This window comes from Coregonus lavaretus (assembly GCF_964263955.1).
Source record: "Coregonus lavaretus genome assembly, chromosome: 4".
NCBI lineage: Eukaryota > Metazoa > Chordata > Actinopteri > Salmoniformes > Salmonidae > Coregonus > Coregonus lavaretus.
The window spans coordinates 42876395-42896897 of record NC_139991.1 but is presented as its reverse complement, the minus strand read 5'-3'; the positions used below and the strand labels follow the sequence as shown (position 1 = coordinate 42896897).

The 20503-nt window shown below is 41.9% G+C and overlaps 2 protein-coding genes across 4 annotated transcripts; one reads left to right on the top strand and one right to left on the bottom strand.

Annotated features, from left to right (window-relative positions):
• Positions 1-10176: 10176 nt before the first annotated feature.
• On the top strand, positions 10177-18084 carry LOC311128503 (ankyrin repeat and LEM domain-containing protein 2-like). 3 transcript variants are annotated; one of them, XM_084160689.1, is made up of 13 exons: positions 10177-10280; positions 11064-11435; positions 11523-11720; positions 11870-12063; positions 12158-12346; positions 12497-12619; positions 12766-12829; positions 12930-13111; positions 13220-13326; positions 14290-14489; positions 14620-15097; positions 15253-15384; positions 15706-18084. In XM_084160689.1, exons 2-13 carry the CDS (start codon positions 11078-11080, stop codon positions 15842-15844), a joined length of 2364 nt encoding a protein of 787 aa, XP_084016815.1. In that variant the 5' UTR covers positions 10177-10280; positions 11064-11077; the 3' UTR covers positions 15845-18084. The 3 variants fall into 3 exon arrangements, with proteins under 3 accessions (XP_084016815.1, XP_084016816.1, XP_084016814.1); XM_084160690.1 differs by lacking the exon at positions 10177-10280 and adding an exon at positions 10747-10828; XM_084160688.1 differs by lacking the exon at positions 10177-10280 and adding an exon at positions 10896-10959.
• LOC311128504 (serine/threonine-protein phosphatase PGAM5, mitochondrial-like) lies at positions 18014-20451 on the bottom strand. The gene is made up of 6 exons (XM_084160691.1): positions 20029-20451; positions 19484-19665; positions 19246-19371; positions 19049-19134; positions 18713-18843; positions 18014-18416 (listed from the first exon to the last, which is right to left on the bottom strand). The coding sequence occupies exons 1-6, from the start codon at positions 20259-20261 to the stop codon at positions 18266-18268; spliced, it is 909 nt and encodes a 302-aa protein (XP_084016817.1). The 5' UTR covers positions 20262-20451; the 3' UTR covers positions 18014-18265.
• Between the last annotated feature and the right edge of the window lie 52 nt (positions 20452-20503).

Genomic DNA, 20503 nt, shown 5'->3' with positions numbered 1-20503 from the left:
ATCCAATTGGCGACAGATTTTCATGTGAATATTCTAAGATCTTCATAAAAACAATATGCCATTTCAGAGTTTCCTTCATGAACATTTTGCGCCGGACAACGTGACCGGGAAGATTATAATTTACCGGACATTTTAGCATTTTAATGGATTTCCATATGCATTCAAATCCAACCTTGCGCAGCCAGCGCCATCAATAAATGAGGGATATTGGCCAAATGAGCCACATTTATGTGTCCTTAAAAACAGTCTATAACAAATTACAAAAACACTATTTCTTGTGTTTCGATGTGTAGCATATGCAAAACTTGATAGCCTATTTTTTTTTTTTAATTTTAGGGTACTTTCCTAAAACAATAATTGACCACCTCATGGTTCAGCTGTCAGAGATGTGACCACAAAATGTATCAGGGCATTGCATGCAAAGAAAGGCCTACAGGGTTAGGTGTCCACTGTTTGATATTAATATTTTAATAAATATATATTTGAACATATATATGTACACTATAGACTATATAAAGGAAGATACGTTTAGGCCTAACCCCAGAGAGATAGAGATACAGTGCCTTCAGAAAGAATTCAGACCCCTTTACGTTTTCCACATTTTGATAAGTTACAGCCTTATTCTAAAATTGATTTATAGCCTCGAGTCTTCTTGGGTATGACGCTACAGGCTTGGCACACCTGTATTTGGGGAGTTTCTCACATTCTTCTCTGCAGATCCTCTCAAGCTCTGTCAGGTTGGACGGGGAGTGTTGCTGCACAGCTATTTTCAGGTCTCTCCAGAGATGGTCGATCGGGTTCAAGTCCGGGCTCTGGCTGGGCCACTCAAGGATATTCAGAGACTTGTCCCGAAGCCACTCCTGCATTGTCTTGGCTGTTGCTTAGGGTCGTTGTCCTGTTGGAAGGTGAACCTTTGCCTCAGTCTGAGGTCCTGAGTGCTCTGGAGCAGGTTTTCATCAAGGATCTCTCTGTACTTTGCTCTGTTCATCTTTCCCTCGATCCTGACTAGTCTCGCAGTCCCTGCCGCTGAAAAATATCCCCACAGCATGATGCTGCCACCACCATGCTTCACTGTAGGGATGGTGCCAGGTTTCCACCAGATGTGACGCTTGGCAATCAGGCCAAAGAGTTTAATCTTGGTTTCATGAGACCAGAGAATCTTGTTTCTCATGGTCTGAGAGTCTTTAAGTGCCTTTTGGCAAACTCCAAGTGGGCTGTCATGTGCCTTTTACTGAGGAGTGGCTTCCGTCTGGCCAATCTACCATAAAGGCCTGATTGGTGGAGTGCTGCAGAGATGTTTGGCCTTCTGGAAGGTTCTCCCATCTCCACAGAGGAACTCTAGAGCTCTGTCAGAGTGACCATCGGGTTCTTGGTCACCTCTCTGACCAAGGCCCTTCTCCCCCGATTGCTCAGTTTAACCAGGCGGCCAGCTCTTGGAAGAGTCTTGGTGGTTCCAAACGTCTTCCATTTAAGAATGATGGAGGCCACTGTGTTGTTGGGGACCTTAATGCTGCAGAAATGTTTCGTACCCTTCTCCAGATCTGTGCCTCGACACGATCCTGTCTCTGAGCTCTACAGACAATTCCTTTGACTTCATGGCTTGGTTTTTGGTTTTCGTCTCAAGGATGATCAAAGGAAACAGGATGCACCTGAGCTCAATTTCGAGTCTCATAGCAAAGGTTCTGAATACTTATGTAAATACGGTATTTCTGTTTTTTTATTCTAAAAACTAGTTTTTGTCATTATGGGGTATTGGGTGTAGATTGCTGAGGATTTTTATTTATTTAATCAATTTTAGAATAAGGCTGTAATGTAACAAAACGTGGAAAAGGTCAAGGGGTCTGAATACTTTCCGAAAGGCACTGTATGCCAGTGGCATGCTACAACACCGACATGAATTTATTTATGTCAGATGGCTACTGCTTCTGTTATACAGATATAGACATACAGAAGGAGGGTAATTCATTAATTTTCTATAAGAATATTTTGTATAAAGATAAGCATTATATTGTTAGATTATAGGAGTAACTTTGGTAGGCCTGAAACAGTCTTCCTCACCTAAAGTTCAACTGTCAGAGCACTGCCTTCATAGCATAGGCCTGCAGAAGCTAAAACTTATTATTAGCCACACTATACTAAATCTTACATTTTAGCCATTTAGCAGACGCTCTTATCCAGAGCGACTTACAGTTAGTAAGTGCATACATTTTTTTTCTTCTCCATACTGGCCTTCCGTGAGATTCGAACCCAGAGCGACTTACAGTTAGTAAGTGCATACATTTTTTTTTTCTCCATACTGGCCTTCCGTGAGATTCGAACCCACAACACATGCTCTACCAACTGAGCTACACGGGGCTCATCTTCACACACGTTTATAAACTTTATTAGGGTAAAAGTAAGTCAAGCCATTGTTTATAGGGAAAATACGAGCAGAAGAGCGAATGTAAACCAGGGTATAAACACACTACCCTCCCCTGTGCCCCCCCCCCCCCAAAACCACACAACTCTCGTTGACAACAAAGACTTTATTGAAGAATCCCTACTGTTGACCAATCACCAACTAAGGAGCGTAGACTTCGGCTTCCCTCCAGAAAGAAATGTGTGCGCTCGAACAGCTGAAAAAAACCAAAAAGTCCAAAATTAACAAAAACGTCACAAAATGTCATGGTAATATATGCATGAACTCGACCAAACTGTTTCGGCTGGGAAGCATGCGGACGCCTTTACTTAATACACTTTGAAATGGCTTTAAAATAAATCTGAGATCAAAATATAGTATGAAAAAAAATATATATATATGTATGCGCTCACTAACTGTAAGTCGCTCTGGATAAGAGCGTCTGCTAAAATGACAAAAAATAAAAATAAAAATAATAATATTAAATTAACTGTAGGTAGGCTGGCCTACATAGATAGTATTGTAAAATGTGGAATGGGATTCCTTAATGCACAGAGAGAGCTTTAACTAAACAGTAAGCTTCAAGCTTACACACCTGAATGGGAATTGAAGTCAGATGTCTGACAACCTTTCCATTTAACTGTAGGTAGGCTGGCCTACATAGATATTATTGTAATATGTGGAATGGGATTCCTTAATGCACAGAGAGAGCTTTAACTAAACAGTAAGCTTCAAGCTTACACACCTGAATGGGAATTGAAGTCAGATGTCTGACAACCTTTCCATCACAAATTATAATTTCATCAGCAATATGGCCTTACAGAAGACACAGTCTCCATGGTAACTATTGATAGCAGTTTGTTATGGCTTGTTGCTAGAAAATGATTACTTGCTGATGGTGGGAGGGACGTGACCCCCCTCCCCTCCCCGCTAGCTAGAGGTACATTGAATCCTTTTTGTCTGACAGAATTGCAGCTCAATTTGAATTTCTCAATCTCGTCATACAGAATTCCACTTCATGCTATCAGAAAATGTGTGAACGCTTGCAGGCGTGCATGTGTGTGCATGTGTTTGAGCTTCACTGAAGTGAGCATCAGCTCAAAATGCACCATAGGCCAATCATAAACAGATTGGATTGGATTGTTTACAAGGTCGTTGAGTTCAGCCCGAAGTGCCTCAATCTTTTATACATTTATTTTATCATACTCGCGAAAGGTTTGAGCTCTGTATTCTTTGTCTGGTATGTTGTGTATGTAGGGAGAGGGGCGGATGGTTTCAAGGTTGTGTGATAACTAATTGACAGTAACTGTAATGGCGATTCCCTATGAAATGCCACTGGCACAAGCCAAATGGCTCCTACAGTAATTGTAGCATGAACATTTTATAGTGTTCACATCGGGGCTATACTGTATACTGTACAGTATATATTGCAAACAGTATTTCCAAGCATATACAGTATTTGCACTCTTCATCTAGGTGCTCATGGTTGTCTTTCATCTCTAATGTTTAGGTCTAATGGCAACACAGCAGGGGCTGTCTGCCTGAGGAATCTAGGGTGTACCTGTGTGTGTGTGTGTGTGTGTGTGTGTGTGTGTGTGTGTGTGTGTGTGTGTGTGTGTGTGTGTGTGTGTGTGTGTGTGTGTGTGTGTGTGTGTGTGTGTGTGTGTGTGTGTGTGTGTGCGTGTCCAGGCCAATGCTCCTGCAGCTCATACTGTGCTCTGCTCTCAGAGGGGACTCCACTCCCACTGGCTGGCTTATAGGGTAAAACAGCTGCATCCATCTCTGCCCTTAAGCTTCCTACCCCCTACCCCGCCATCCTGCGTCTGTGACCTCATTTCCTATTTACGCAGACATGCAGAAACACCTCATGACCACATCATTGTTTCATTTGCAGTTGCTCAATTAGCCTTCAAACAGCCCTGTCATTTTATCCACATATTAAACACATCACAGTTCACTCTGTAGCACAGATAGGCTTACTGCTCACCTCAGTGAATATTTATAACGCTATGTGAGCCAATAAACACCTTAAAAAATACATACTTAAAATCTTAACTTTAATTGTGCCATAAAGTAAATTTGACAGCTGTGTTCTTTAAAAGAAGAAATTGGACCCTCATTATGCACAGTGTCATATAAATTACCATTTGAAACCTACATGTACAGCTGCTTTGATGAAGAATATTGAAATATGTTTTGACAATACCTCTGAGTGCCATTCTTCAATATAAGAAAGGGCTTCCAATGGCAAACGAGGTTACCATGCCAACCCTGGTCCTATATGATATAAAATACATGGAGAAATGTTCTCCCAGTAACTGTTGTTGCTGCCAGCCTTACACAATGCAAGACATACTAATTAATGTATAAATTAGTGGATTGATCAAAGGGAAATTACTTTGATCCCGTTGAGCTTGTCACAGCAGAATAATTTGGAAAAGGGCCCCTCCACTTTTAGTCTATCAGGACTCCTTATGCAAAATAATTTACTCATGCTTTTAGGTTTACTTCATTTGTGTTAAACCATCATTTACAGTTGTTACTGACAATACTTAAAGTTTTGGTTGTCAATCATAGACAGGGAATAATAAACCCTGATTGTAACATATTCTCAAAGTCTAACTTTGTTCTATAGATATACAGTAAAAATAACCTCGCATAATATAATTAGTATATGACCAGAGTCTAATTAAAAATTGAACATTTACTCTTTGGATGAATTTTTTAATCCTTCCTTTGAATCAATCCATGTGGAAACAACACAATGTGGGTATAGTCCTCTTCAGTTTTCTTTTTTTCAATTATCTCCTCAATTTGATGTTTCATTACAAAATAATGACTTTCCAAAGCAGAATGACGTTGATATAGCAATTAACCACAACCAGCAAGGGAGAGCATTTAGTGAATTTCAACAGCAAAACTCAAAAAGCAGTCACTCATCTGAATGTGTGTTTAAATTTAGATTAGATTCTCAAACAGACTTTTGCAGCATGTTAATTCCCCCTTTCACTCAAAAAATATTCTGCTACAGTATGTCAACATGTTTACAATACTGTATCTATTTCCATGTTATATTGGCAAACTCCAGTTATTTTTCCTAATATAAATCACATGATTTTCTAGTCTACAACAAAAAATGAATGGATACATTTTCTGATAGCATGAAGTGGAACTCTGTACAAAGAGATTAAGAATTTCAATTTGAGCTGTAATTCTGTCAGACAAAAAGGGTTCAATGTACTTCTAGCTAGCTAGATTTAACACACATACACACACACACAAACACACACACACGGCTGAAATGCTCTATATAAATTAATGCTTGAAAAAGCGTTGAAAAATCAACATCTTGTTTATGTTGTTGTTTTATCCCCTAAAAGAGAAACAACAAGGAAAGAGACTGAGATCATTTTTTATCCAGTGAGCCGCTTAGCAAAAACAATATCATGTCCAAGGGGACATACTAAGTGATGCAAATATGGATACATTTTAACAATACAGTATAACAAAGAGAAACTAAATGCAAAAGCTGCCTGTGCAATCTGTGAAGGGCTTTTAGGGAATGCAGGGAAAATGAAATTATAGATTAAAAACCATCCACATGATTACATTTACCCTGAAAGGCTGAGACAGATGTCTTTGAGCTTATATTAATCAATAGAAAACATGATGATAATCTAATCACTGCATTACCATGTCAGATTTCCACATTGAAAAATGAGTGTTATAAAAGCCTAAATGAATATAGGCCAAGCCAGGATCCAAATCTGGCATTTCTGTTAATTCTGGTTATAATGGTCATGCTCAAATTTGTTTTCATATTTATTTCATACAGCAGACAACATCTGCTTGGTTTGAATGATCAACATGATAAAGTATGTTTACAGACTTTTGTTTAGACTCAGGCCTATTCACTGACAGATATTCTCAACATCTTAACCGCGCCCCCCTGTGCTCTCCCAACTCCCATATAGTTACATCCTATCTCAGCCATGCCATTTAGCTGCTGCCCTGGACTCTTCCACTTCCGCTAGCTGTCTATCACCGCTGAGGATGTCAGGCAGGCCCTCCCTCTAGAGTGTCCTCATCAGAGCAGAATGAACCTGGCGCTGACACTAATAAAGAATACCATCTGTGCCTGGCAGGCGGAAGGAAAGAGGCGAATGAACCAATGAACTTCTCTGTAGCATCTCCTCTCTCACCACAGGCCACTGGCTCCCCTCAGCTCTGTCATGATGAAAGGGGAAGAGTGCTGTGGTAATTCAATTCCAGCAGGGTTCAGGGGCAACCCCGGTAGCACTATCTGTAAAAGGGTCATGAGAGACATTATGACTGTGAGGTTCAGAGACTAATAGTGGAAGAAGCATTATCTTCAAATTGCTCCATCTCTCAGACCATCACATCCAGTTCAATAACCTATGGGGAGGAGGACAATAGCCCCTAGTCTCAGGTAGTGGAGAGGTGAAGTTGTATTATAGCCTACATTATCTCTGAGAGAAGACTTCTATACATTATAAATTATAAACATAAAAAAATATTAGGTCTACATGTGTGTTCATGGTGCCTCTTTTTTATTTTCTGTCTTATTGAGAATCCACTTTCATCTTCAAATAAAAAATAATTTTCTCACATGGATTTGGGATCATATGAGAGGATGATTATTTGATAATGTATATTGTAGTCCCCTGTAGCTCAGTTGGTAGAGCATGGCGCTTGCAACGCCAGGGTTGTGGGTTCGTTTCCCACGGGGGGCCAGTATGAGAAATGTATTCACTCACTAACTGTAAGTCGCTCTGGATAAGAGCGTCTGCTAAAAATGACTAAAATGTAAAATATTGCCACCTGCTGGCTAACATTGCCTCTAATAATCATACTGCACTCCACAATGACAGTTTTAGAACATTACGCATCTTGAATACCGTCTGACTGGAGTGTGGACCAATGTGTCAGAAAAAAAAATAATTACGCTGATTCTGTTACAAAACGTTTCATCTGTTGCAAAACGTTTTGCAACGAAAACGAGAGTTTCTATTGGACAAATGCAGGTAGCTCCTCCCCAACAAAAGGAGAAAACACTGTGGATGTACAAATAATCTACGCATGAAGTGGAATGCTATGATTAACAGAGCAGGGCACAGATAAAAGGTATCATATCTGGCGTCTCGATGGATATTGAGCAGCCATGGTCAAAGATGAACATGTCAGGAATAGGTGATTCACGTTGCTTAACACGCACTGTGAATGGAAGGAAGGAAGAAAACCTTTCTGTATTGTTGATGTTTGATGAAGTTCTCCCAACCCATGTAAAACTGGGATATATGAGATATGCTATGCGAGTTTATGTACAAAAGCTACTTCAATGTCATAAATGTAAAACGTTTTCCCACGTGTCAAGTGTTTGCAAACGGAATATCATTGTTTTAGTGTCTTGAAGATGCACGGTGTTGCAATTGTGGTGGGAATTGACATTCCAGAGCAGGGGCGGTGTGTTCAATAGGGCGATATGGGCGACGCACTGCCAAACGGGAAAAGGAAGGGATTTTTTTTCTAATCAATTATATCACGGCAACAGTAGTTATCAGTGTTCTAATCTGATCTGACTGCCACTAAATGTCCAATCAGGCTAAAGTCGTGCTTCAAATGCCCCCCCCCCCCTTTTGGGGCGATTTCAGTCAGGTTGAAAATCGCCCAGAAGTCTGTCATAGACTCCCATGTAAAATCTATTTTTTTCAAATTTCAGAGCTTTCAATACAATCTCTATGGGTTTCTGAGGGCTTGCACTTACGCGCTTTCGTCATACGTAACGTAACCATGAACGTAACTAAGAAAATAGCGGGTAGCAGCGTCTCTGTTGCGACCTGCAGTGTGGCGTTATCTTATGTTTTTAATTTGTACACTTAGTGGCGTTATTTTATGTTTTTAATTTGTACACTTAGTTTACAAACATTCTGCCAACCATGGATTTCCAGTGGTGGGTTTTGGACTGATCTTGTTGATCGTGTACATACCCGCTACGAACGGACTAAATAATGAAAACGCTGCTGGCAGCGGAATCCAATACAGCAGAACAAACTTCCCTTACCCACCACCTTGCTGATTAATGCCCAGTCACTGAGGGGGAAAGCGGATGAGTTGTCAGCGAATCTGCGCTTCCAACACGAATATCGGGAGGCCTGTTTGCTGGCATTTACTGAGACTTGGCTGGATGACAGAGTCCCGGACAGAGAAGTGGAGCCGGCCGGCTTCACCCTGGTCAGAGCGGACCGCGATCTGACAGTCACAGGGAAAATCGATCCTGGTAAGAGAGCGACTCTGTACCCCCGACATTGAACTGCTTTCTGTGTCACTGCGACCTTACTATCTGCCCCGTGAGTTCCCCCAATTGTTTGTTACCGTTGTGTACATTCAACCAAAAGCTAATATAACAAAGGCATCAGAGATTATTTATAATCTGTCACAGAAACTGGAATCCATCTCCCCAGATCAGTCAATAAATGCTTCTGGTATTGACTTATATGCTGCCCCTGTCTTCATGTTGTTGCTGGACATATCTTTTTTAAAATGTGTGTAGGTCACCTAAATCATCAGAAAAATTGCCCCCCCTGAGAATTTTTTCAGGAGCCGCCACTGTTCCAGAGTTCCCTGAGTACCCTGAGTGAAGGAGGTCAAATTAGGAAGGATCAGGGCTGTCGAGAAGGTCTCCTTTGCATTGGCAGTGAAAATGGTCGAAGCAGCGAGTAGAGATGATGAATGCAGTGGATGCCCAACAGTCTGTAGAGTTGAGAGATGCTGAAACACTAATCGTGAAGAAGGTTGATTTTGTTGCGTTTATTGCGCAGGTCATGAATTGTACAGGTCAAACTAACAAAACATATAGAAAGTGGAAATCATTGCGAAAGCGGTTGACATGCTGACCACACTGCAAGCTAGCTAGCTAAATTGCCATAAATGTTTAATGCTTTTCGACCTGGCCCAAATGAATATAGTTGGATCAGAGTTCGTTTTGATATTTCAACCTGCTTGTCTTGATCACGTCTGGTGTGGTGTGGGTGGACAAAATCAACATGCGCATGTACGCCCGCGAGCTGTGTGGTCAGCAAGGAGTACATCTACTTTTTTCCAACTTTTTTTTTTTAATAATATGATTTTATTTATTTATTTATTTATTTTTCGTTAAAGTATCTACGTTTTTACCCCACCCAGTAGGTGGTGGCAATACACCTTTTGGGATGTAGTCCGCCAATAAAACATTACAGAAGAAGAAGGTCCCTCCCAGTTTCGTTTGCTCTGTTTACTTGGTCAGTGCTATCACAGATAGAGCAATGAGACAGATATTTCACTGGACGTATAAATGTGAAGCAGCCGCTTGGCATTTCCACTCACTACCAAATATGGTAGTGAGAGGAAGCCCAGTGGTCGACAGTAGGAGAAGATGGAACAAGATGGATGTTGGCCGACATTCTGCAAATGTTCTTATTAATGAACATTTTTATCTCAATACAGTTTTCTGTTCCCAAAACTATAATATGTTTAGAACAGAGTGAACAACGTTTTATACACTTTACCCTTTGCCAAAGTTTCAAAATATTGCATTGTTTAGAAGGAGTGCAAGGGCGAATTGAATTAGTGCACACGCGCATTTCACAGAGTAGGCGTCCCTAACGGAAATATGCAAATATTTGCTTGAACGCGCCAATAGGATCTCGCGCTTGGCTCCGACCACCTCTTTGCTTGTTCTTCCCATTATGACTCATTTTTTCCAATTGGAAAGGACTATCTTAGTTATAAAAAATATTTGGTGCTATCGGTTCTTATACGGTAAACGGTTTCCATTGCAATACGTAATGAATACACCATAGGACTGCAAGCACGAGTCTGTGAAGTAAGATATCAATTTATCTGAGTGTATTCGAGAACGTTTACGAGTCCATCTAAGTTAAAGAAATGCCTGGCACGTAATTTAATTAGGCTTTTGCTGCCATTAGCTAGGGTGGCTAGGTAAAAGTTAGCTATTGTAGTACACTCCTGAATGGGAAAATATGGCCTAGCCCTAGCACTATAAATGTATCATAACCAATGATTATGGGGCAAAGGGGCAGCCATTGTGCGAATTGGGTCGTCCTAAGTACGCATCGTAGCCTAAATAATACATATTTAACTATTGATTGTGTAAATGCAAATGCCCTAGAGCTGCAGCACGTTGAATGTAATGACATATCAAACATTATTACAAATTTACAACTATTTGTTTAATGAGTCAAATCGGTAAAGGCAGGGCATCGTTTTGTTTGAAATGACCAATGAGCTCGCTCCCCGATATGTAAACAACAGGCGTAGGTAAACAGAAGACTTGCTCCAGCTACATTGTTGCAATATTATCCACATGGAATCGTTCCACATCAAAAAAATATATATACGTAGGCTACAATGGTGTGTAGTAAGTCTGTTCCGTTTTAGACCATCGTTTTGCCAATTATGCATGTGATTTTGAAGAGAACTTCACCAGAGTGGTTCAATAACGTCTTATCCGTAGCCTATGACACGACGTACCATTTTATTTGGTAGTATTTTTTTCCAAAATAATGGATGTGTCATTTGACTATATTCTTCAGAGTATGTTTGTAACATGACTCTTCTCTGGGTATGCCACGTTTATTTCTCCTAGGTAGTGACAGCAACATGGAGGAAGTCATGAGCAGGCTGCAGACCCTGAACCCAGATCAGCTACGACAGGAGATTATCGGGGCAGGGCTGAAGTGTGGCGTCCTTACCACCACTACAAGAGCCATCTTTGAGAGGAAGCTGGCCAGATCCCTCCTGGAGAAGCAGGGAGGGGATGGAGGGATGTCTGGTGGAGGTAGATCCTCCAATGCAGAGTCTAATAGACCCTTAACAGATACAGTAGAAGCGGACCACAATCTGGAACTCAAATCATCAGCAGAGGAGGGCAAAGAGACAGAGGAATTGGATGAACCAGAATCTCCCCTTGTTTACTATGGTGTATGTCCTCATTGGGAGGAGTCAGTGGTCACTGATGGTAAGACCTATTTTTGTCCTATGAATAATACATGATAGAGATTGTCTCTGAGTTCAATGTGTGGTGAATGACTGTTTTCCCCACTAGACAAAGTCCACGTATATGTGGACAGGAAGAAAGCTCTGAGAGCCATGATGACAATGAAAGAGTCAAGGTTTAAGTCCTTCTCAACACGAGAGGAAGCTGAGAAATTCTCAAAAGGCATCAATGAACATAGCCCAGCTTCAGCCATCACAACTGCACCAGACGGGCCCCAGGGAGTGCTGGAACCTGTAGTCCACACAGGTGTGTCTGCGTCATAGCATGGCTTTATCTAATATAGAGCCACTATATAGATAGAGAGCTAGATGGATCATTCACCTCTTTTGTGTCATGTAAAATTAGCAAAAAAAAGGTTGACCAGCATGCATACAATTACACTCTTGTCCTCCCAGGCAGCCCTACCGCAGGGGGGACTTCACCTTTGAACCTGGAGAGGGCTAATGAGTTCCGCAGCCCCCGCACCCAGGACCTGACAGCCAAGCTGAGAAAGGCAGTGGAGAAGGGGGACAAGGAAGCCTTCAGCAAGCTGGTCTGGGCCAACCCACGCTATCTTATCGGATCGGGAGACAACCCCACCATCGTGCATGTATGTACTCATGATATGATTCATGTTTCTATCATTTCCATGGGAGCAGAATTGTGCTTCACATACTCTTATGTGGAATAACTCCTGTTTGTAGGAAGGATGCCATTATAATGTCCTGCATGTGGCGGCCAAAGAGAACCAGTCAGGGATGGTACAGCTCCTCTTGGACACCCTGGAGAGCCCAGACTTCATGAGACTCATGTATCCTGATGACCAGGAGGCCATGCTACACCAACGCATCCGTTACCTCGTTGACCTGTACCTCAACACACCTGACAAAGCAGTAAGAACTTGCAGTATATGAACCGTAACTGTGTAATACAATGGTAGTTGGTAGTCAGCACAATGCACACCCAAATGATAGTTTGATAGTGTTAAAGTGTGTTTATAAGGTATTAATGAGATGTACTAAATGTGTGTGATGTCCCTGCAGAGCAATGAAACTCCTCTTCACTTTGCCTGTAAGTTTGGCTGTCCAGACGTGGTCAACGTGCTGTGTTCTCATCCTGCCACTGATAAACACCGGCAGAACAAGTACAACCAGAAGCCCTCTAGTGTAAGTCACATTACAGCCATGAAGAATCACTTAATTTAATAAAGCATTCAATTTCTGTTCAGTAAGGTGTATTGTCCCCTGAATTTCATGCCAGAAAAGGCACGATTTAGATTACTAAATACTTTACTTTATAACTGTTTTTACAGGTGATATGTGAGAGGAAAAACAAAACCGCTGACATAAAGAAAAAGATCAAGGACTATTTGGAGGGTAAGTTTAGATGGTTGCCAATGCTGGCTATAACACCTTTTTGTATGTGCAAATGCCAACTTGTGAACACATTAGTAACTTTGACCCTTTTCTGACACAGAACGGTGCTATGTTCCCTTGCTGAGGGATACAGACAACAGCTTCCAGCCTGTGATTGGTTTGCCATGGTCACCAAGCCCACTCGAGGTGGATTTTCATTCGCTGGGATCAGGAGTGGCTGGGAGTCCCATAGACCCAGTCATGACTGTGAGAGCATATGTGGGTCCCCTCAGTCCCTCAAAGGTAATCTCAATACCTTGGAGTATTGTACAATGAAAAACTCAATCTATAGAGGCTCATAGGCCTTTGTCTCTAAACCCAATAAACCCGTTTTCTGTATTGGTCTTACAGGCAGATGAGTTCCATAGACTATGGAGAACTCCACCCAGGGATCGAGCAGAGTATTTCCACCGTATTCTCAAATCTGACCCTGACAGGGGTGCAGAGCGTGTGGGGAGGTGAGTGAACAGTGGACCTGTGACCTTTATTAAAGGTCCAATGCAGCCGTTCTTTATCTCAATATCAAATCATTCTGGGAAACATTTAAGTACCTTACTGTGATTTGTTTTCAATTAAAATGGTTCCACCATTCCACCAAAACAGGTTGAAATTTCATGGGGTCTTTTCAAACAGCTCTTACACTAAAAGGGCATTATCATAAATTTCACAATATTATTCCAACCGTATAGTGTGGAAATACACTGAGTGTACAAAACATTAGGAACACTGCTATTTCCATGACATAGACTGACCAGGTGAAAGCTATGATCCCTAATTGATGTAACTTGTTAAATCCACTTCAATCAGGGGAGGGGAGGAGACCGGTTAAAGGATTTTAAAGCTTGAGATAATTGAGACATGGATTGTGTATGTGTGCCATTCAGTGGGTGAATGGGCAAGACAAAATATTTTTAAGTGCCTTTGAACAGGGTATGGTAGTAGGTGCCAGGCACACCGGTTGAGTGTGTCAAGAACTGCAACGCTGCTGGGTTTTTCACGCTCAACAGTTTCTCGTGTGTATCAAAAATGGTCCACCGCACAAAGGACATCCAGCCAACTTGACACAACTTTGGGAAGCATTGGAGTCAACATGGGCCAGCATCCCTGTGGAACACTTTCGACACGAGTCCATGCCCTGACAAATTGAGGCTGTACTGAGGGCAAAAGGACATGCAACTCAATATTAGGAAGGTGCTCCTAATGTTTTGTACACTCAGTGTATATGTAAAACATAGGAAAATATAGTTTTTGACTGCACTGGGCCTTTCATAGGCTAAACTCTAAAGAAACAAACAAGCAGCATCTTATCAAGGAACCATAATCTTGCTGACGATAGATGAATGTCATGTCAAGGAAAAATGTAATGGCTACCGTTGTATGGCAGTGGCATGTTATCTGATTGATCTGATCTCTCTCAACAGGGAGATTGCACATGGCATGGGGCATCCTTGGGCAGAGTACTGGGACTTCCTTGATAGCTTCATTGACCTGTCTACAGAGGAGGGACTGAAGAGGCTGGAAGAGTATCTGGATAGGAAGGACCAAAGTGAGCTTCCCCAAGAAGAATATGGGAGGACAGAGGGGACCGGTGGTCGATTTAAAGCATCAACACCCTCCAAAGGTAAGCACTTCCATAGAAAATCTAGGACCTTACAAACATGTATTGTATGTTATAACATATTATTTCATGCTTGAAATTATACAGGGAAATCCAAAAATAATCTCAAATTTATGTGTTTGCGTCATTTCAGAGGAGCAGAAAAACCACCACAGCCATGCGCCGTCTAACCACATCCTGAATGACAAGAACTCTGCACCAGTGGAGAAGAGCTCCCAGTCCCCTGTGTGTAACCTCCTGCCAGAGTTTGAGAAAGCCAGCCTAAAGGTAGGCTCTGGCACTGTGGAGGACCCAGAGAAGGCATGTATGGCTCCCTCTGTACCTTGGAGAGAAGGCCTGGACCTGGGGGACGGCAGCTTCTGGAGGACCTGGGAGAGGAGCCAGGGGAAGAGGCAGGTGGAGGAGCTCTCTAACCCCAGCTCAGAGGAGTATCTGACTGCAGACGAGGGCTCAGACCCAGAGGGCCCAGATGGTCCCAGAGATGGAAGAGATAGGAGAGGCTCAGTATCCTCTAGCGCATCTTACAAATCCACGGAAGGAGACACCTCTAAAGACACAATTCTGACGACTGACACCCCTACAAGACGAAGACAGGAACTGTTCATGGATGGGTAAGTCTTTGTTTATTTAATGTAGTTTAAGTAAAAGCAAATGACATCAGTCAACCTGTCAAAATGATCTGCTGCAATTTAAACTCACACAATAAATGTTTGTCTTGGTAACCCAATGGAAATGCTAACCAATGTTCTTTGACTCTTTCTTGCAGGGAATCTCCCACCAAGTTGGACAGTGAGGTCCTGTCTGCAATGAATAACATGGAGATAGACCCTGAGAGATACCCCTGCATTACTAAGTGGAAGAACACCATTCTGGCCTATCCCTCTTCAAAGAGGTTAAGGTGAGCTAGATACATATTCTGTTTCTTTATGCTATGTCTGCTGACAGAGCATAATCTCGTCTTCGATACTCCTGAGCGCTGTACTACAAAGCAGGACTATGGCGTTAACGTGTCTTAATATTCTGATATAACTTTTTATTTTGTAGAAAGATGCGCTTGAAATGGGCATGGTCTAATTGATTTAACAAACGAAAAAACATGTTGAAGTTTAGCTTTTTTAAATGAACCATAAAATCAATGGTAATTTCTGGCTAACTCATTGATCCTGCTTTGTAGTATACCCCTCAGGTGGTTAATGCTGCTGATGTTGTGTATTTCCAGCTGGCCAAGCCCAAGGAGGAGGAGAAGCTTGACTTGGACACCAAACTGTTCTCCCAGCATTCACAGCCCAGGCCCCCACACCCAGAGCTGTTACACCCAGACCATCCTCTGCAGGACCCTCTTCCACTCCCCAAACTGACACAGGGAAACCACGAGCAAACAGGATGTCATGTCCCACCATCTGAAGGTGGTGTTGCAAATATAACAGGGAATGTTGGCCAACATCCTGTACCACCACATCATGTCTATAGTCTGACTTTAGAACCCAGGCAGGAAACCACTACATTGCCATTTTAACAGGTTACATGTGCTTATTTTACCTTTGCGCTGGTTTCCATTCGTGCAGCTCTTTTGGCTGTTCTATGCAAGCCACTGCCACACTTAACACTATTACCTTATCAGGTAGCTATTGATCTGATCTTTGCACTAATGCTGCCTGCCTACAGCACTTATGCATGTACTCAATGCAAGCATTCTCTTCCGGTGGATAGCATAGCTACAGATTACACTTTGAATTTACCTGATGGAGTGTACACTCCTCCCAGTGTTAAAGTGATACAGTATGTAATGTGTATACTATGTGCAATGATGCTTTTTCATATGAAATGTGAAAATGCTTTTATATTGTTAATTCATCACTTAACTAGCTGATTCCAGAGCTAAATTAGGAGTTTTAAATTATCTATTGTTTTAATGTATACCTACAGTTGAAGTCGGAAGTTTACATACACCTTAGCCAAATACATTTAAACTCAGTTTTTCACAATTCCTGACATTTAATCCTAGTAAAAATTCTCTGTCTTAGGTCAGTTAGGATCACCACTTTATTTTAAGAATGTGAAATGTCAGAATAATAGTAGAGAGAATGATTTATTTCAGCTTTTATTTATTTCATCACATTCCCAGTGGGTCAGAAGTTTACATACACTCAATTAGTATTTGGTAGCATTGCCTTTAAATTGTTTAACTTGGGTCAAACGTTTCGGGTAGCCTTCCACAAGCTTCTCACAATAAGTTGGGTGAATTTTGGCCCATTTCTCCTGACAGAGCTGGTGTAACTGAGTCAGGTTTGTAGGCCTCCTTGCTCGCACACGCTTTTTCAGTTCTGCCCACAAATTGTCCATAGGATTGAGGTCAGGGCTTTGTGATGGCCACTCCAATACCTTGACTTTGTTGTCCTTAAGCCATTTTGCCACAATTTTGGAAGTATGTTTGGGGTCATTGTCCATTTGGAAGACCCATTTGTGACCAAGCTTTAACTTCCTGACTGATGTCTTGAGATGTTGCTTCAATATATCCACATAATTTTCCTTCCTCATGATGCCATCTATTTTGTGAAGTGCACCAGTCCCTCCTGCAGCAAAGCACCCCCACAGCATGATGCTGCCACCACCGTGCTTCACGGTTGGGACGGTGTTCTTCGGCTTGCAAGACCCACCTTTTTCCTCCAAACATAACGATGGTCATTATGGCCAAACAGTTCTATTTTTGTTTCATCAGACCAGAGGACATTTCTCAAAAAAGTACGATCTTTGTCCCCATGTGCAGTTGCAAACCATAGTCTGGATTTTTTATGGCGGTTTTGGAGCAGTGGCTTCTTCCTTGCTGAGCGGCCTTTCAGGTTATGTCGATATAGGACTCGTTTTACTGTGGATATAGATACTTTTGTACCCGTTTCCTCCAGCATCTTCACAAGGTCATTTGCTGTTGTTCTGGGATTGATTTGCACTTTTCGCACCAAAGTACGTTAATCTCTAGGAGACAGAACGCATCTCCATCCTGAGCGGTATGACGGCTGCGTGGTACAATGGTGTTTATAATTGCGTACTATTGTTTGTACAGATGAACGTGGTACCTTCAGGCGTTTGTAGACTTGTGGAGGTCTACAAAAATTTTTCCTGAGGTCTTGGCTGATTTATTTTGATTTTCCCATGATGTCAAGCAAAGAGGCACTGAGTTTGAAGGTAGGCCTTGAAATACATCCACAGGTACACCTCCAATTGACTCAAATGATGTCAATTAGCCTATCAGCATTTTCTGGAATTGTCCAAGCTGTTTAAAGGCACAGTCAACTTAGTGTATGTAAACTTCTGACCCACTGGAATTGTGATACAGTGAATTATAAGTGAAATAATCTGTCTAAACAATTGTTGGAGAAATTACTTGTGTCATGCACAAAGTAGATGTCCTAACCGACTTGCCAAAACTATAGTTTGTGGAGTGGTTGAAAAACTACTTTTAATGACTCCCAACCTAAGTGTATGTAAACTTCCGACTTCAACTGTATACACAAAAACGATTATGGATGTAGTCATAACATTTCCTCATGTTTATTCATAAACTGTAATATTAAAGCATTATCAAATAAATCAATTTACTAAGAAATGGCACTGTCTGTAAAATACATTATTACAAATAATTTTTTCCATACAAAACTGCAGTCAAAATAATGATTCCCAACGTGGGCAAAACCATCTTATAGAGGATAAATTATGGCTTCAAATTATGTGGCAGCAGAAGGTCAGGTTACATGTTGCCAGCCAATAGTGGTGAAGGAGTGTTAGGTACGGGTGAGTTTTTCAGGAGGCATAAAGCCTGAGTCGCCCATCATCCTCAGTCCCACCCTGCCACTGGGTCTGATGGTGATCCAGGTGATGCTGCCGTTATTCAGGCCCAGCCGCAGCCAACCTTCTGGGGGAAACTGCAGAGCCCTATATCAACCAAGATAAACAGTTCCATAACATTAGATTTGAGCTCACAATCCACACCTAAAGAAATGTGTCCCTATTAAAGCATTACCATAGGAAACCAGGACCTTGGACTAAATTATCAGTGTTGAACATTGACTAGTAGATCATGTTTTTCACACCTTTCCAGTAATCTGTGAACCTCTTGAATGTTCACCTCACTGAGGACAAATCACTCACTATGAATTAGCTGAGCTATGCTCTGCTTGTGAAAAGAAATGCAACTCCATCGGGTGTTGTTGATGACGCGAGGGACTAACCTGCACACAAAGTAGCGAATAACGTTTGCGTGGCAGACAATGATCTCGTAGCTATCCTCTGTCTGCTTGGTGTCTGCCCGGTGGATGTAGCGGCGGAAGGCTGCCTCGATCCGAGCTCCATCTTCATGATACTGCAGAAACCAAAGCACCAGTACAGTGTGTGAGGGAAAGTTATGACAGATATCCAATTTTATACAGCACTTAACAGATTGCTTTGAAGCTCAAGCGCTAAATGGATTGTATCAGTTAAGCCTTTTAAGTAAATATCTCACAAGAAAATTAAGTGCAAGTGGGTAATTGCATCCATCTCCAGGACTACGGATAGCAATCACTCACCACACAGTCAGGTTTCCAGGAGATTGGTGGCACAGGCTCAATGGGAGCACCCTCTCTAAGCAGGTCACAGCTCACTTTGTCCACCTCTAATGCAGAGATTGAGAGCAAAAGAAGTTATATGGTTAGGACTGTTCAGAGTGGAGGCTTAGAATTACTTTGAGTTTGGTTAGAATGAGTGGTGTCCTGTTGTCTCTGACCTGGAAGATGCTTGCTGATGATCTTGGCAGTTTCTGTGGCACGGGTCATGGTGGAGTGGACCATGACATCATACTTCAACCCCAGGGCAGCCAATCGCTGACCAGTGTACTCAGCCTGCTCCCTGCCTATGAATCAAAATCAATCAATCAGTGCTTTATTGGATTCAATTTACTTCAGCCCCCTCACTGATACTTTTTTAGTGGCTACAACACTAATCAATGCACTTCATATACATACCTAGAGGGGTTAGGACCCTCTCCTTGTCCACGCTCCCATTCAGGTTGTACTGTGAGTGGCGAATCAGAAAGATGTGACGAGTGGCTTTGGGTTTGTTGTTCTCCATCTCTGTGTTCAGTTCTTCACTGGTGATCTCTTTGTCCTTCTTTTTCTTCCCATTTATGAGTGCCAGGGGGTCACGCCTTAAAATGGAATCATATGAAATAGCAGAGATCAGGGAATTATGAAACATATTACATTTTAGTGATTTAGCAGACGCTCTTATCCAGAGCGACTCACAGTTAGTGAGTGCATAAATTTTTCATACTGGCCCCCCGTGGGAATCGAACCCACAACCCTGGCGTTGCAAGCGCCATGCTCTACCAACTGAGCTACAGGAGGCCTATTATTATTATTATTTACACTTTATACACACATTCCCATAATGACAATTGACAACGAATCAATGACATTGATTCCAGAGTGCTAGCTAGACTGATTCAATCTTACTCCCTTTATTGAGAGATGTGCTCATGATAAATTAATTTGGGCTAATTGAAGCTTACTTATCCCAGTTACTGTCCCAGCCATTCCCACTGGCAGTCACAGTGTGGTCATGGCCTGGTGACCACGTCTGAGGCACTGCTGCTTGGAGAACACCTAGACCAGTCAATTTTTTTGAACTTTCGTTATGTTTTGTTTTTTCCAAATAATATCCTTTCGGTTCAGCCATTGCCACAAGTACTGCTGATCCACCAGCAAGCCCACACACCAGCTTTGTTACCCTCCTGAAAGACATCCTTGCCAAGAAAAGGAGAACAAAACGATATCACTAAATCCAGAAGCAACAACTACTGTAACAAACCTAAACTGATTTAGCTACCACTTCTGAGACATTAACATTTTGAAGAAAGATTCAATGGCGTTGACAATAACAGCAGCGGCGTACGCACTGAAAAGACGATGCAACTACGGAAGCGTAGGAAGGAAAAAAATACTGAAATAATAAACGCTACCTATCTTAAACACAGCTTTATAGAC